The sequence below is a fragment of the Akebia trifoliata genome, unplaced genomic scaffold (assembly GCF_017979445.1).
Source record: "Akebia trifoliata isolate Shusen 1 unplaced genomic scaffold, ASM1797944v1 Contig00093, whole genome shotgun sequence".
Lineage (NCBI taxonomy): Eukaryota > Viridiplantae > Streptophyta > Magnoliopsida > Ranunculales > Lardizabalaceae > Akebia > Akebia trifoliata.
In genome coordinates, this window is record NW_028236844.1 from 44,391 (window position 1) to 59,316 (window position 14,926).

General features: G+C 33.0%; 2 protein-coding genes and 1 pseudogene across 4 annotated transcripts; 2 read left to right on the top strand and 1 right to left on the bottom strand.

Moving 5' to 3' along the window:
• Positions 1-3,590: 3,590 nt before the first annotated feature.
• On the top strand, positions 3,591-6,161 carry LOC147382000 (uncharacterized). The gene is made up of 2 exons (XM_086429700.1): positions 3,591-5,828; positions 5,930-6,161. The coding sequence occupies exon 1, from the start codon at positions 3,663-3,665 to the stop codon at positions 5,814-5,816; it is 2,154 nt and encodes a 717-aa protein (XP_086285826.1). The 5' UTR covers positions 3,591-3,662; the 3' UTR covers positions 5,817-5,828; positions 5,930-6,161.
• Positions 6,162-8,662: 2,501 nt separating this feature from the next.
• LOC147382001 (uncharacterized) lies at positions 8,663-11,459 on the top strand. Of its 3 annotated transcripts, XM_086429703.1 has the most exons (3): positions 8,669-9,048; positions 10,699-11,126; positions 11,226-11,459. In XM_086429703.1, exons 1-2 carry the CDS (start codon positions 8,961-8,963, stop codon positions 11,112-11,114), a joined length of 504 nt encoding a protein of 167 aa, XP_086285829.1. In that variant the 5' UTR covers positions 8,669-8,960; the 3' UTR covers positions 11,115-11,126; positions 11,226-11,459. The 3 variants fall into 3 exon arrangements, with proteins under 3 accessions (XP_086285828.1, XP_086285827.1, XP_086285829.1); XM_086429702.1 differs by having other exon boundaries at positions 8,663-11,126; positions 11,229-11,459; XM_086429701.1 differs by having other exon boundaries at positions 8,665-11,126.
• Positions 11,460-12,844: 1,385 nt separating this feature from the next.
• LOC147382002 (pentatricopeptide repeat-containing protein At1g59720, chloroplastic/mitochondrial-like) lies at positions 12,845-14,343 on the bottom strand (annotated as a pseudogene).
• Between the last annotated feature and the right edge of the window lie 583 nt (positions 14,344-14,926).

The window sequence follows — 14,926 nt, forward strand, 5'->3', positions numbered from 1 at the left end:
GTCATCACAGCCTGGATAAATTGAAAATAAGCAATTCTCCAACTCTTCTTGAATGCCAAAACACCAAACATGCCCAAAAGCCCACCACGACTCTGAACGCCATGCTTATATAAAAGCTTCCCATTTCAATCCAATGGCCATCTTTACCTTCTTCTACTCCATCACCATCATCAGAATCTCGAGATGCTTCACCTCGTGTGCAGTTCATCTTCACCAAAATCAGCTCAATCCGAAACTTTTAACCGTGTTAAAAGTGGTTTACAAAAAATCGACAGTACACGATTCTTCAACTTATATGGGGTTAGAAGTTTTAGAATTAGCTGATTTTTGGTGAGGATGATCTCCTCGTCATAGAGATCATCCATACCAAAAATCAGCTCAATCCGAAACTTTTAACCCACATAGGACAAAACACGTTGTAGATATATGTGTACATGGATCACCACATATATATACAAGACATGATCTATAGACAACATTTTGTCCTATATGGCAAAACAATTTTGGAATGGGCTGATTTTTTGTGAGGATGATCTCTATGGTGAGTAAATCATCCTCACAAAAAATTAGTTGATTCTAAAACTTCTAACGGTTAAAATGAACGGTCCAATGGGCTGATTTTTTGTGAGGATGATCCCCTCACCATAGAGATCCTCACAAAATTTCCAAAACATTTTGCCCATATAAAACAAAAGACGTTGTGCAGAACGGTGTTTAGAATGTTGTCTACAGATCCTGGCCCTATATATATATTAATTTCTTTTAGTAATTTTCATCAAATGAGAATTTACCTTTTTTTTGCATATATTTTTGAATGTTTTATGGTCATAGACACTTAAAACGAATTCTCTCTACTTACCCCTTTGAACTACTATTAGATTTACTTTTGTGGTAGCTCAAGAAGATCTAACTATCTAAATTATTATAGAGAAATTTACCAAACTAGACAACTTTTCAAACTTATTTATCAAAACAGATAACTATACGTCTTATTTATCAAAACTGTAATTTACAATTTTGATAAATATTTTATTTTATCAAAACGGTAAAGATAGTAATTTCCATATTTTTGCTATCAAAAATACTTTTTTTTGTTAGAAGGCTCTTTTTGACATTGTATGAAATACAATTTGATCTCATTTCAGAAGGATCATTTTGACAAAAAGAGTATTTTCGGTAGCAAAAATATGAAAATTAATGTTTTTTACCATTTTGTTATAATAAAATATTTACCAAAATGGTAAATTACCATTTTGGTAAATAAGATGTATAATGCTTCGTTTTGGTAAATATTTGATATGTCGCGCATGTTTTGGTAAATTTGCCATTATTATATATGCATTTTTTTTCTCAAATTGTATTGAACAAGTTGAGGGAGAACCCACCTTTTTCTTTAGTCACAATTTGGAAGCAAGTTAGCATAATATGAAAAGAATAATGATGAATGCATGTGGTCTAAATACGCGGTTTACATGGCAAGGGCACAAAACCGCACATCTTTTTCCTATGTATCCTGATAAAAATGATATATGGTTCTATGCCCTTATCACATCAGCCGCGTACCCAACCAATTCTACAAGAAGTTGTCTAAGGGGAGGTCCTTCAATTGTTAGATACATGTATTATATATCCCACCTTAGATAACAAAAGGATTAGTTTAATTCATGTTGTCCCAAAGAAGTTGGGTATCACAGTCATGACCAATCAAGACAATGATCTAATTCCTACTCGCATTTAAATTAGGTGGCGAGTATGTATTGACTATAAAATTTGAATTCAATACCTAGAAAAGATCACTACCCTCTCCTATTTATTGATCAAATGCTTAAAAGATTAGCTGAACATGCCTATTACTACTTTGAAAGATATTCAGGATATAACCAAATCCCAATTACTCTAGATGAGCAGGAAAAGACAATGTTCACATATCCTTTTGGGACAATAGCATATCGTCGCATTCCCTTTGCGCTATAAAATGCACTAGCTATGTTTAAACAATGTATGTTGAGTATTTTCTCAAATATAGTAGAAAAATTCCCTGGAGGTCTTTATGGATGATTTCTTAGTGTTTGGATCCAACTTAGATGGTTGCTTAGACCACCTCATGAAAGTCTTACCTAGAATCGAGAGAAGAATTTAGTGCTCAATTAGGATAAATGTCACTTCATGGTAACCTCTTGGATTATCTTGGGACACATTGTCTCGAAAAAAGGAATCAAGGTGGATAGAGCAAAGATTGATCTGATTTCTAATCTACCTCCATGTGACATGATCATCAATTAAGAAATTTTTATGCATGTCATATTGTTACCAATTTGAAATATTGATATATGTAATATTTTTACCAATTCGAAAATTCTTATGCATGAAATATGGTTACAAATTTGAAAGTTTTTATACATGTAATATTTTTACCAATTTGGAGATTTTTCATATACATTTTTATGCATGTCATATTGTTACCAATTTGACGCCCCCTCTAACATACACTCCCTGACGTGGCATGGGCTAGAATTATATATTTTTCTTGAGATACACAACTATACATCCTCATAAATATGTGCAATCGTGTATCTTGAAAAAAACCTATGATGTTTGGTGAACTCTCCCTCCTCCAGTACAGTTCAAAGTATTCTTGTTAACTGTAAATTGGAAATAAAAAAGAAAATATCAATTAATCAGAGCCAAATTAGTCGCATTGGAACTAATTTGTTTATTTTTATCTAAAGGAGGTACGCTGTTTTTGTTTTTATTTTTTATTTATTTTTTAATTAAAACAGTTACAAGGAAGGAGATTCTCATGGATTAGTTAGCAGCCCAAGAAATTTTAAAATCCAACAATAAAGTGCCACGTAGACACCTAATCTAAATATAGAAACAGAACACCATATGAAATAGCATAGAAATTAATATTTATATAGGCAATGTCACTTGAAAAGGAAAAGGAAAAGGAAAAGAAAAAGGAAAACTTTAGCTATTAATAAATAATGAGGGTTGTTAATATTAAAAATATAGTGAATAGAGAGGCTTACCAAGAAATTTTGGATTTCAATTGATTTCAGTTGTATAAGATGTAGTTATGTTTGGATTTCAAGGTCAAGAATTATCAATAAAAATGGATCACTAGGAAGTTGTAACACAGAAAAAGATGTTCCAATATACATGAGACAGATTCTTTGATGAGGTCACTAACCTAATGTCCTACCACACTCCACAGTCTCAGAAAATGAGTTGGAGAATTTAAATATTAATTAACATGTAACATTATATAAAATTAAACCAGCTTAACGCGCAGTTTAACGCAGCCGATATTAGATGACTCCAACGAGTCAAATTGTTTTGGCCCTTGTCAAGATTGAGTTGACACATCCTCTTCTTGGACACCTCAAATCCTTAAGATTTATTTGTAATGTTTACATTTGAAACGTTGGTATTTTTACCATAGGAACAGTTATACATATTTCTCAAGAATCCAATTTGGTTCTTGGTCTTGAAAAGAAAAAGAACAAAGAACAAATAAAAGAAAGCAAACTACTTTCCTCACCCAGCAATTTAAGTATTGATTCTTTACCCTAATCCATACTCTTCACTACCAACCCTGAATTATATTTGAGGAGAAGAAGTATAGCAAAACTTAATCTGGTGAATCCAAAGAAGGAAAAATGGAGAAACTAGTTTGTTTGAATGTAACGTTGGATGATCAAAAGTATACTTCCCCAATGCCAATAATTGGCCTATACATAGCGGCAGGTACTTTTGTATGTTTTCTGTTTATGGTATATGATGTATTTCATGGATTATGTCGTAGGAAGCCATGGATACCATGTAAATTATTCTCACTCAACTCCCTTACACTTTCTCTTCTTGCAATTGCTTCAAAACTCCCAATAGATCTCACCACCCCAATGCCTTCTGTTCATGACCAACTGTCCAAGCTTAGTGGCACTGTCTTAATATGCATCTCCATGTGTGTTTTCTATCCTTCAATTGCAAGTCAAAGTGACTCTGAACGCCTTTCAAACATGCTTTCCTTGAGCATCTTCGTAGTTACTGTTGTTGTGAATGTTTGTATGCAAATGGTCACTGGTGTGGTCTACTTGTTCATAGTAGAACATGTCATAATCATTTCATTCATGCTACTGGTGCTCCCAGTGTTGTGGTCTGCTTCAGATTTTGGCAGAGTTTATTTCCGCTTTTCTAACCCTTTTGATGAACTTAAAACAACAGATCCTCAAAATTCAGAGAATAAGAGTATGATACATATATTAAAGTCATTTTATAAATCTAGTTGTAAACAAAGTCCTGATTTGGTCCTCTTTGATTCTCCAATGTCCTGCATAACTATATGCATGCTTTCTACAATTTCTTCACTAGTTCTATTACAGGCTGCACTTCGATCATTTGTTCTTAAGAAGGTGGACTTTCGGTGTGGAATTTCTGATTATAAATGGTCAATGTGGATGGTGCTTGTGACTCAGATTCTCACTGTTCTAGTAGGGAGTATAGTCACCATATTTAGAGGGTTGTTGGTACTCAAAAAATTTGATTTTGGTAGAGAAACATATGTTTTAGATTTTTTACCAGCTTTGTCAAAGTTCGACAGTTTTTCTACTTGGGTTTCATCAACTTTGTCAAAGCTTCGCATTATTTCATTCTTCAAACTCTTTAGAATAGGTTTCATGATCCTCTTTCAAACCATTGAGAGGAATGTTCTTATGGTATTGTTCATAGTGCACGTGATCATGTCCTACGTGGCTTCTCTCTTATATCAGATGCTCAAGATACCTTTTATCCTTGCCAATCAAATTATCAAAATCTGCTTTGGTGAAAAAAGAAATGATGAAGGCAGAGCCCCAATGGATATCGCGGAATGGATAGAGAGAAACTGTGAGGTAGACATTGATAGATGGATGGAGAAATATAAAAGAAGTTCCCCAATTGATAATCTCATCCAAGTTCTTTCCAAAACTTCTAAATCTGAAGAGCCATTTACCAATAAAGTATCTTGTCTTTCAGTGGTAATTTTTGTCCGAATAGCCACAGTTGCATTACCAAGTTCCCTTAGTGCTACTCTAATCCGTACATTAGAGGAAGCCTTTGAAATCATTTATTTCATTCAAAAGAAAGAGGTTTCCACAAGTGAAGAAAAATATAGCCTTGTAGTGGCTAAAAATCTGTGGATAAATAAGAACAATACCTGTCATTGGTTCCATAGGAAATTCATTAAACCGTCGGTAGAGAAATTTTATTCACATTTGTCTAAGGAATCTAATGATGGGTATTTTGAGTGTCAACCTAAACCTCAATTGGACTTACGTTGTGCACTTGGGTTTATTGAAGAATTAAAAGAAATAATTCATGGAACTTCCTTTTGGACATTTGAAGAAGGTACTTATGCAGGTATTGAAATACTAAACGTCTGTGAATTGATCATCAGACAAAGGCCACAGCAAACATACTCATCAATCGACGGACTATTCAAACACATGGAGCAACTATTTGTGGACATGTTACACTTTTTCCTCTCTCAACTCCCACTTTCCATATTCAAGCATCTTGTTGAGAGCACTGTTAAACAACGTGAGGAAAGAGCAAGACTTGTGTTAAAATTCCTTTGCAAACTGGAACCATTAGAGTACAAAGTCCATTGGTCATTTCCTGACAGAACTGGTATCACGAGCTTGATAAATACTCAAGTTCCAGTCTTAGATACTCAGAGTACCGAACAAGTGGGAGGCAATGTAGATGATGCAGATGTCGTTCAACATGTTGCTCGTCGAGCAATTGATAGTGATGAAATTGAGGAGCTCGTTTAATAAGCATGGAATGTAAGTACCTTTTTTAAACTTATATCCTATGATTAGTTTAATGATTAGTTTTTTTTATTGTCTTTAGAACCATTATTTTGAATAATTTCTTTTCTAATTAGGAGAATCAAAAGAAGGGGAAGGTCTTGCTCTGATTTGAACTCTCCAATAAGCATGAAGTCAAGAGCAACTTCAAGAAAATATTAGAAGCATTCTGATACCTCATCGCCTTGAAGCTTGAAGAATTTAAAAAGTTATTCTGCTTGTTTAGAAAATTCTAGAAATGTTCAATTTCTTCTTCTAGTCTTGTGTAAAGATCTCTGCTGTAATCTGTTATAATTAGTTTTACAATTTTATATTATAAATTATATCTATTTTCTTGCTTAGCAACAAAAAAAATATAAAGTAAGAAAGGGGAAGCCCTTAATTTACAAGTCCAAAAGAAGGCAAAGACAGACTTTTCTGACTTCCCTCCATAATCCCCAATTCATTAGACACCAAGGAATGTTCTTACCCTTTAGACCCTCCACAATCAACTTTAAGTCCAATTCAATAATTAAATTTATGCCACAAAGATTGATTAATTCAAGAGCTGAGACCACAGTACAACATTCAGGAAAACTGTTGGTGCCCAAATAAGAATGCTTGAAGGTAGTCTTATATAGACCATCTCGTTCATAAAGAGTCCACTGGGCAGCCGACCATGAATACATTTTCACCCAAATGTAATCATTTTAGTTGTCGGCCCCTAAATTCCAAAGAAGTCTCCATTTAATATTATGAGATCCTTTTATTCTGACTGAATCTTCAAGCATTTGTTTTCATTTGCTAGTTTGATAAATACTCAAGTTCCACTCATAGATACTTAGATTTAATGTCTACGTGGCACAAGTATATTGGACTTTAAACTTTCTTGAGCTACTAACCAAGCTGTGAGAAAGTACAATAAATGCACTTTGGAAATTGGAATCTGTGAGTATTTTGATAAAAAATAAATTTTTAAGGGAATTTTGATACAAAATCCAATTTTCAAAGTTTATTTATTTAACTTTAGATTAATCTATTTTAATCTTCAAACCTAAAGAATAAGAGAGAATTTTTAAAGTTTAAGATGATGAGATTTTATTTAGATAAAAAATTCAAGGATTTTCTACCGAGAAAACTAAAAAAATAAGAGAGGATATTTGATTGATATATTGGAATTTGAAAATCTCCTAAAACTAAAGACCAATTCTTGGTATGATTGTTTGGTGAACTCTCCCTCCTCCAATACAGTTCAAAGAGAAGAGAAGTGAAGGTAAGAGATGTGGGTCTTGACAAAGAAGAGAAAGAAGGTACGCTGATTTTTTATTTTTTATTTTTAATTAAATAAGGTACGAGAAATTTTAAAGTCCAATAATAAAGTGCCACATAGACACCTGATCTAAATATAGAAACGGACATATGAGAAAACATATGTAAAAACAATGTAACATTAATAAATTTTTAAAATAGGGGTTAGAAATTTTGGATTGAGCTGATTTTTTGTGATGATGATCTCTATGATGGGAAGATCATCAAAAAAAAAAAAAAATCAGTCCAATCTGAAATTTCTAACCCCATTAAAAGTGATTTAGAATGTGGACCATCGATTTTTTATCAATTTTTGTCAATAATTTGTAAATCACTTTTGATGGATTTAGAAGTTTCTTTCAGCTCAATCCAAAACAAAAGGTTCTGCTTTATACACATTTATACAAAAATTTCAAAAATAAATAAAGCTATCATATACGCATTGATGCCAAAAGGTAGCATCCTTTAGAGATTGGAGAAAATATGATGGGGCTTCAAAATTTTAATAGGAAAAAAGAGACAGAAACAAGGAAAGCTATGAGATCACAATTGTGTAGTTTAAACAAATTCAACAACAATTTAAACCACCAACCTGATCAAGACTATGTTTAGGCACATGGACTTCTTACGTTCCAATCATATATGTAGACAGTTTAATGTCCCATTTCTTCTCATCAACTCTAGAAGGTTATGAAGCATCTTTATGACGTTGTTCCAACAAAATATTTATCACAAAAATTAATTAAGGGCATAACTAAAATTAATCTCTATTTTTTTTATATTTTTATTTACAATAGGTGATATTTATTATTGATGGAAAAGATATATTAATTGAGGCTGTTTTACCAAATCATGCAATGAAATTTGCAAAAAACCCAAAACAGTAGACTAGTCATTTTAATTTTGAAAACAGTAAATTACCATTTACGGAATTAATTTTTTTTTGTAAAGTGGGGGAAAAATTTACTCTCTTAAAAAACAGAACTTTTTCTTAACTATTTTATAGAATAGGAAAAAATTTCTCACTTCAACCAAAATGTTTTAATTACGAAAACTGTAATTTATTGTTTTTTGAAATAAAAATGAATGGTCTTCTGTTTTGGGAATTTTTCAATTTTTTCTTTTACCTTTTTGGGAATTTCCCGATGAAATAGCATAGAAATTAATATTTGTATAGGCAATACCACTTCAAAAGGAAAAGAAAAAGAAAAACTTTAGACATTAATAAATAATTAGGGTAGTTAATACTAAAAATATAGTGAATAGAGAAACTTACCAAGCAAAAGAGAAAGCTTAAAGAAAGAGAGTAAATTAATTCCTTTTTAAAGTAAAAAGGAACTGATTAAGAACCAGTAATTGATACGAATCTAGAATTGGAGCTGTTTAAAGTAAAAAAAAAAAAAAATTGATGAGAACAGTAAAATTTTGGTTCCATTAATTTGAGAACTAAGAACAGTAACCAAAATCAATAAAATTTAATGCTTCTGTCTTGATTTATGAATCAAACCAAAACAAATTCAGTAACACCTCTAATTTAGGAAAAATAGATGATAAGAAGAATTGTTTGTTGAACCCAAAGAAATGTAAATGACCAATCATTCAATAAATTTTATGAATAATGCTGTATTGACCTCAAAGATTGACCTCATTTTGTATGCTTCTGATGTGGAAGTGTGTACAAACCATATCCATTCATTCCTTATCCAACAATGTAAGTATCGATTCTTTACCTTAATCCATACTCTTCACTACCAACCCTGAATAATATTTAAGGAGAAGAAGAATAGTAAAACTTAATCTGGTGAATCCAAAGAAGGAAAAATGGAGAAACAAGGTTGTTTGAATGTAACGTTGGATGATCAAAATTATTCTTCCCCAGTGCCAATAATTGGTCTATACATAGTGGCAGGTACTCTTGTATGTGTTCTATTTATGGTGTGTGATGTATTTCATGGATTATATCGTAGGAAGCCATGGATACCATGTAAATTATTCTCACTCAATTCCCTTACACTCTCTCTTCTTGCAATTGCTTCAAAACTCCCAACAGATCTCACCACCCCAATGCCTTCTGTTCATGACCAACTGTCCAAGCTTAGTGGTACTGTCTTAATATGTGTCTCCATGTGTGTTTTCTTTCCTTCACTTGGAAGTCAGAGTGACTCTGAATGCCTTTCAAACATGCTTTCCTTGAGCATATTCGTAGTTACTGTTGTTGTGAATGTTTGTATGCAAATGGTCACTGGTGTGATCTTCGTGTTCATAGTAGAACATGTCATAATCATGTCACTCATGCTACTGTTGCTCACAGTGTTGTGGTTTGCTTCGGATTTTGGCAATTGTATGTCTATTTCCTCCTCTTCTAACCCTGTTGATGAACTTATAAAAAGTGATCCTCAAAATTCAGAGAATAAGAGTATGATACATATATTGAAGTCATTTTATAAATCTAGTTCTAAACAAAGCCCTGAATTGGTCTTCTTTGTTTCTCCAATGTCCTTAACTATATGCATGCTTTCTACACTAGTTCTATTACAGGCTGCACTTCGATCATTTGTTCTTAAGAAGGTGGACTTTCAGTGTGGAGTTTCAAACTATAAATGGTCAATGCGGATGGTGGTTGTGACTCAGATTCTCACTGTTCTAGTAGGGAGTATAGTCACCATTTTTAGAGGTTTGTTGGTACTCAAAGAATTTGATGTTTCAATGGGTAGAAAAACATATGTTTTACATTTTTTACCAGCTTTGTCAAAGTTCGACAGTTTTTCTACTTGGGTTTTATCAACTTTGTCAAAGCTTCGTATTATTTCATTCTTCAAAATCTTTAGAAAAGGTTTCATGATCCTCTTTCAAACCATAGAGAGCAATGATCTTATGGTATTGTTCATAGTGCACGTGATTATTACTATAGTGGCTTATCTCTTTTATCAGATGCTCAAGATACCTTTTATCCTTGCCAATCAAATTATCAAAATCTGTTTTGGTGAAAAAAGAAATGATGAAGGCAGAGCCCCTATGGATATCGCGGAATGGATAGAGAGAAACTGTGAGGTAGACATTGATAGATGGATGGAGAAATATAAAAGAAGTTCCCCAATTGATAATCTCATCCAAGTTCTTTCCAAAACTTCTAAATCTGAAGAGCCATTTACCAATAAAGTATCTTGTCTTTCAGTGGTAATCTTTGTCCGAATAGCCACAGTTACATTACCAAGTTCCCTTAGTGCTACTCTAATCCGTACATTAGAGGAAGCCTTTGAAATCATTTATTTCATTCAAAAGAAAGAGATTTCCACAAGTGAAGAAAAAAATAGCCTTGTAGTGGCTAAAAATCTGTGGATAAATAAGAACAATACCTGTCATTGGTTCCATAGGAAATTCATTAAACCGTCGGTAAAGAAATTTTATTCACATTTGTCCAAGGAATCTAATGATGGGAGTTTTGAGTGTCAACCTCAACCTCGATTGGACTTACGTTGTGCACTTGGGTTTATTGAACAAATAAAAGAAAGATGTGATGGAACTTCCTTTTTTACATATGAAGAAGGTTATTATGCAGTTAGTGAACTACAAAACGTCTGTGGACTGATCATCGGACAAAGGCCACAGCAAACATACTCATCAAACGATGGACTATTCAAACACATGGAGCAACTATTTGCGGACATGTTGCACTTTTTCCTCTCTCAACTCCCACTTTCCATATTCAAGCATCTAGTTGAGAGCACTGCTAAACAACGTGAGGAAAGAGCAAGACTTGCGTTAAAATTCCTTTGCAAACTGGAACCATTAGAGTACAAAGTCCATTGGTCATTTCCTGACAGAACTGGTATCACTAGCTTGATAAATACTCAAGTTCCAGTCATAGATACTCAGAGTACTGAACAAGTGGGAGGCAATGTAGATGACGCAGATGTCGTTCAACATGTTGCTCATCGAGCAATTGATAGTGATGAAATTGAGCAGCTCGTTTAATAAGCATGGAATGTAAGTGCCTTTTTTAAACTTATATCCTATGATTAGTTTAATGATTACTTTTTTATTGTCTTTAGAACCATTATTTTGAATAATTTCTTTTCTAATTAGGAGAATCAAAAGAAGGGGAAGGTCTTGCTCTGATTTGGACCCTCCAATAAGCATGAAGTCAAGAGCAACTACAAGAAAATATTAGAAGCATTCTGATACCTCATAGCCTTGAAGTTTGAAGAATTTAAAGGTTATTCTGTTTGTTTAGGAAATTCTAGAAATGATCAATTTCTTCTACTAGTCTTGTGTAAAGTTCTCTTCTGTAATCTATTATGGGTATGCCCCTTAAATTTAGTTTTACACTTTTATATAATAAATTATATCTATTTTCTTGCTTGGCAACACAAAAAAAAAAAAAAAATTATAAAAGCTTAAAAAGGGAATGTCCCTTAATTTACAAGTCCAAAAGAAGGCAAAGCAAGGTAATCTTCAAATAAAAGCTTTCTTCGCTAGAAGACCGCTCTTCTCCAGAATTCGAAAAAGAAAGAGACGCTTCTGACTACCTTCCATAATCGCCAATTCATAAGACACCACGTTACCATCGCTTTGCATACGTTTCACTTCCCAAACAATATCCGAGTGAGCTCTTCGAATACAGCAAAACTACATATCAAGACACCAAGGAATGTTCTTACCCTTTAGATCCTCCACAATCAGCTTTAAGTCCAATTCAATAATTAAATTCATGCCACAAAGATTGATTAATTCAAGAGCTGAGACAACAGTACAACATTCAGGAAAACTGTTGATGCCCAAATAAGAAAGCTTGAAGGAAGCTTATATAGACCATCTCTTCGATAAAGAGTAAACTGGGCAGCGACCATGAATACATTTCCACCCAAATGAAATCATTTTAGTTGTCGGCCCCTAAATTCCAAAGAAGTCTCCATTTAATACTATGAGATCCTTTTATTCAAACTAATTATTCAAACTGATTATTCATGCGTTTGTTTTCATTTGGAAATGAATTTGTCAATCAAAATAAGATCCATTCAAGAAGCCTTATCCAAAAGAAATGTGGTCACGACAATGACCAAATCAAACAATTATCAACAAACATTCAGCAGTTATTTTGTTGAACGCATGGTAGAGAGAGAGAGAGAGAGAGAGGAATTCCAAATAATAAAGAAATAAAAAGTACATGGATTCGGAAGTCTTTAGCCAAAATGACTAACAATTGTTCTCAATTCAGCCAAAATGGCACAACTACATGAAGATATTCATGGATTCCAAATATTTGATAGCATTGTTATGATGATGAAATAGCTAGTGAATAATTTCCATAAAAGAAATAATAATAGCAAATGACAAAGATTACATAATAGGATGAGAAATTTTATTTCCCCAATTAATAAAAACAACCAATGACCATTTTCTACGCAAGAAATAAACATATAGCCATAAGAATCATATTTTTCCAATTGAAGTGATTCATGTAAACTAGGTCTAATTATTAAAATGAATCAGAACAAGAACTAGAAGGTCTAATCATCCACACTCAATCAATATGTAGGAATCAAATATTAATAACCAAATAATAGACAAATAGTAAAGCAGAATAAAGTGGATCTCATGTTCACAAAATAAATCAGAGATTTCCAATACTTCAAACAAGCAAAAATAACTCGAAAGTATCCCCAAAATCAACCAAAAAAATCAATCAAACACATTGAAAATCCTACAATCCAACACCACATCCCTCAAAGTAACTTTGAAAAATATAAAGGAAAACAATGCTCCTACTGCAGAAGCAGTGGTCTCAGGGGATGTTTTTACAACCATTTTGTCTTCAGGTTCAACTTTGATGATTGAAAGGTACGTATCAGAATTGCGATTGCAAATGAAGAAATTGTCTCTAAATGTTCTTTTTTGTCTCTACATCTCAAAATTTAACATTTGTTTCGAGAGGATTTATATTGCTAATGATTTGATCATTACATTCCAACAAAAGATGTCTTTCTGACCAATTTTGATGAAAACTTTAAAGGCTCTGTCAACATCTCCAGATTTGGCATACATTTCTATAAGAGCAGTCCCTACTATTACTTCCAATTGAAACCAATCTCTTATCAGAAAAAAATGTACCCATTTTCCAAACTCTAGAGCACCTTAATGGGCGGAAGCAGACAGAGCAGAAACAAACGTAAACCCATCCAAATTTACACTTTCTGAGTGCATCCGGACAAATAGATCCAAGGCTTGTTTATATTTCCCATGTTGCATGTAATTTGAAATCATAGAATTTCAAGAAACCACATTCCTTTTGGGCATTTTTTCAAAAAATCTTCTCGTCGTCTCAAAGTCTCCTGAACTAGCATAGGCTCCAACCATGGTAGTCCAAGACACAATGTTCCTCTCTGGCATCCGCTCAAACAAATCTCCCGCATTTTCCACGTCCCCAACTCTGGCATAGCATGAAACCATTGAATTCCAAGAAACAACATCTCTTTCAGGCATCACTTCAAACAATATTCTTGCACTCTCAACTTCGCCTAGATTCACATAGAAAGATATCATTTGATTCCATAATTCCAACGGTTTAAGAATCATACCGTCAAAAATCTTCCGGGCATCACATAATTTCCTATTTCTCACAAAATAACAAAAAGTATCTATCTTTATGTAGAAATTTAGAAGCGAATTTGCAATAGAAGAGATTCATTCGAATCCCACTTTAATAATCTAACAATGTACCTTTCTCCCATCACGTATGGGCAATTGAAAGCATAAACTCTGATCATAGCATTCGAGAGAGTTGTCTCTGGGTGAAACATTTGATCCATTTGGGAGAAGATGAGTTCGGAGTATTCCATCCCTCCAAACTCGGTACTTCGTCAAAGAAATTTAGATGAAATTTCAATATTTTGGTTTAGAGAGGTTGTGATCAGAATGGCATGTATTTGATTCAACTGTTTGAAACTGCATTGCTGCAAAAAATTTGAAATTTTGAAAACTATGGGAGAAGGCATAAATAACGGCAATGAGAGTTTGATAAGGAAATATTAGAAAGAGAAGGGTTCAATAAGTAATTTTCCCTAATTGTTTTTCTTATCGAGAAACTTATCTTGAGAAAGACCATTTTGTTAAGTGGTAAGACCTTGTGAAACTTATTCTAAGGTCTTAGGTTCAAACCTCTTGAACGCCTTATTATGCTAACCACAACTAGGGGTGTCAATGGGTCAGCTCCGGTTCGGTTCCTATGATATATGGAGCTATAAACTTTATATTTTATTGGTTTCGATTCCGATTTTAAAATAAGTGGAACCGAAATCGGAACGATAAAAAATCACAGGTACCCGTTGGTTCTGGTTTTCAATAATCGAATGTGAAAAATTATTTCAAAACCATTATAATATAAAATTTCTTCTAAAAAACAATATATTATTTGTAAAGTATCAACTTAATAATAATTTGTTCAATTAAAATGATGATTTAATAACTTTTATTTTCGAACATTAAAATGTATTCTTTACAAGTAATAAATTTAAAAAGAAATGACTCTTCTTAAATTCAAATATGTAGTTTATATGAAATTTGAAGAATTTTATATCATATATGTTAATTTTAAAATATAGGATTACCTTGAATCATATATAATGTAAAAATAAATGATAAAATAAATCGATTCTGACTACTCACGGGTACCCATCAGATAGAACCTAATGGTTCCGGTTCCTATCTGTTCGGTTCCATATTAGACTCGACTCTAATCAATTCCAATAAAAAGAGAACCGGAATCAGGGTTTTCGATTTCGATTCTG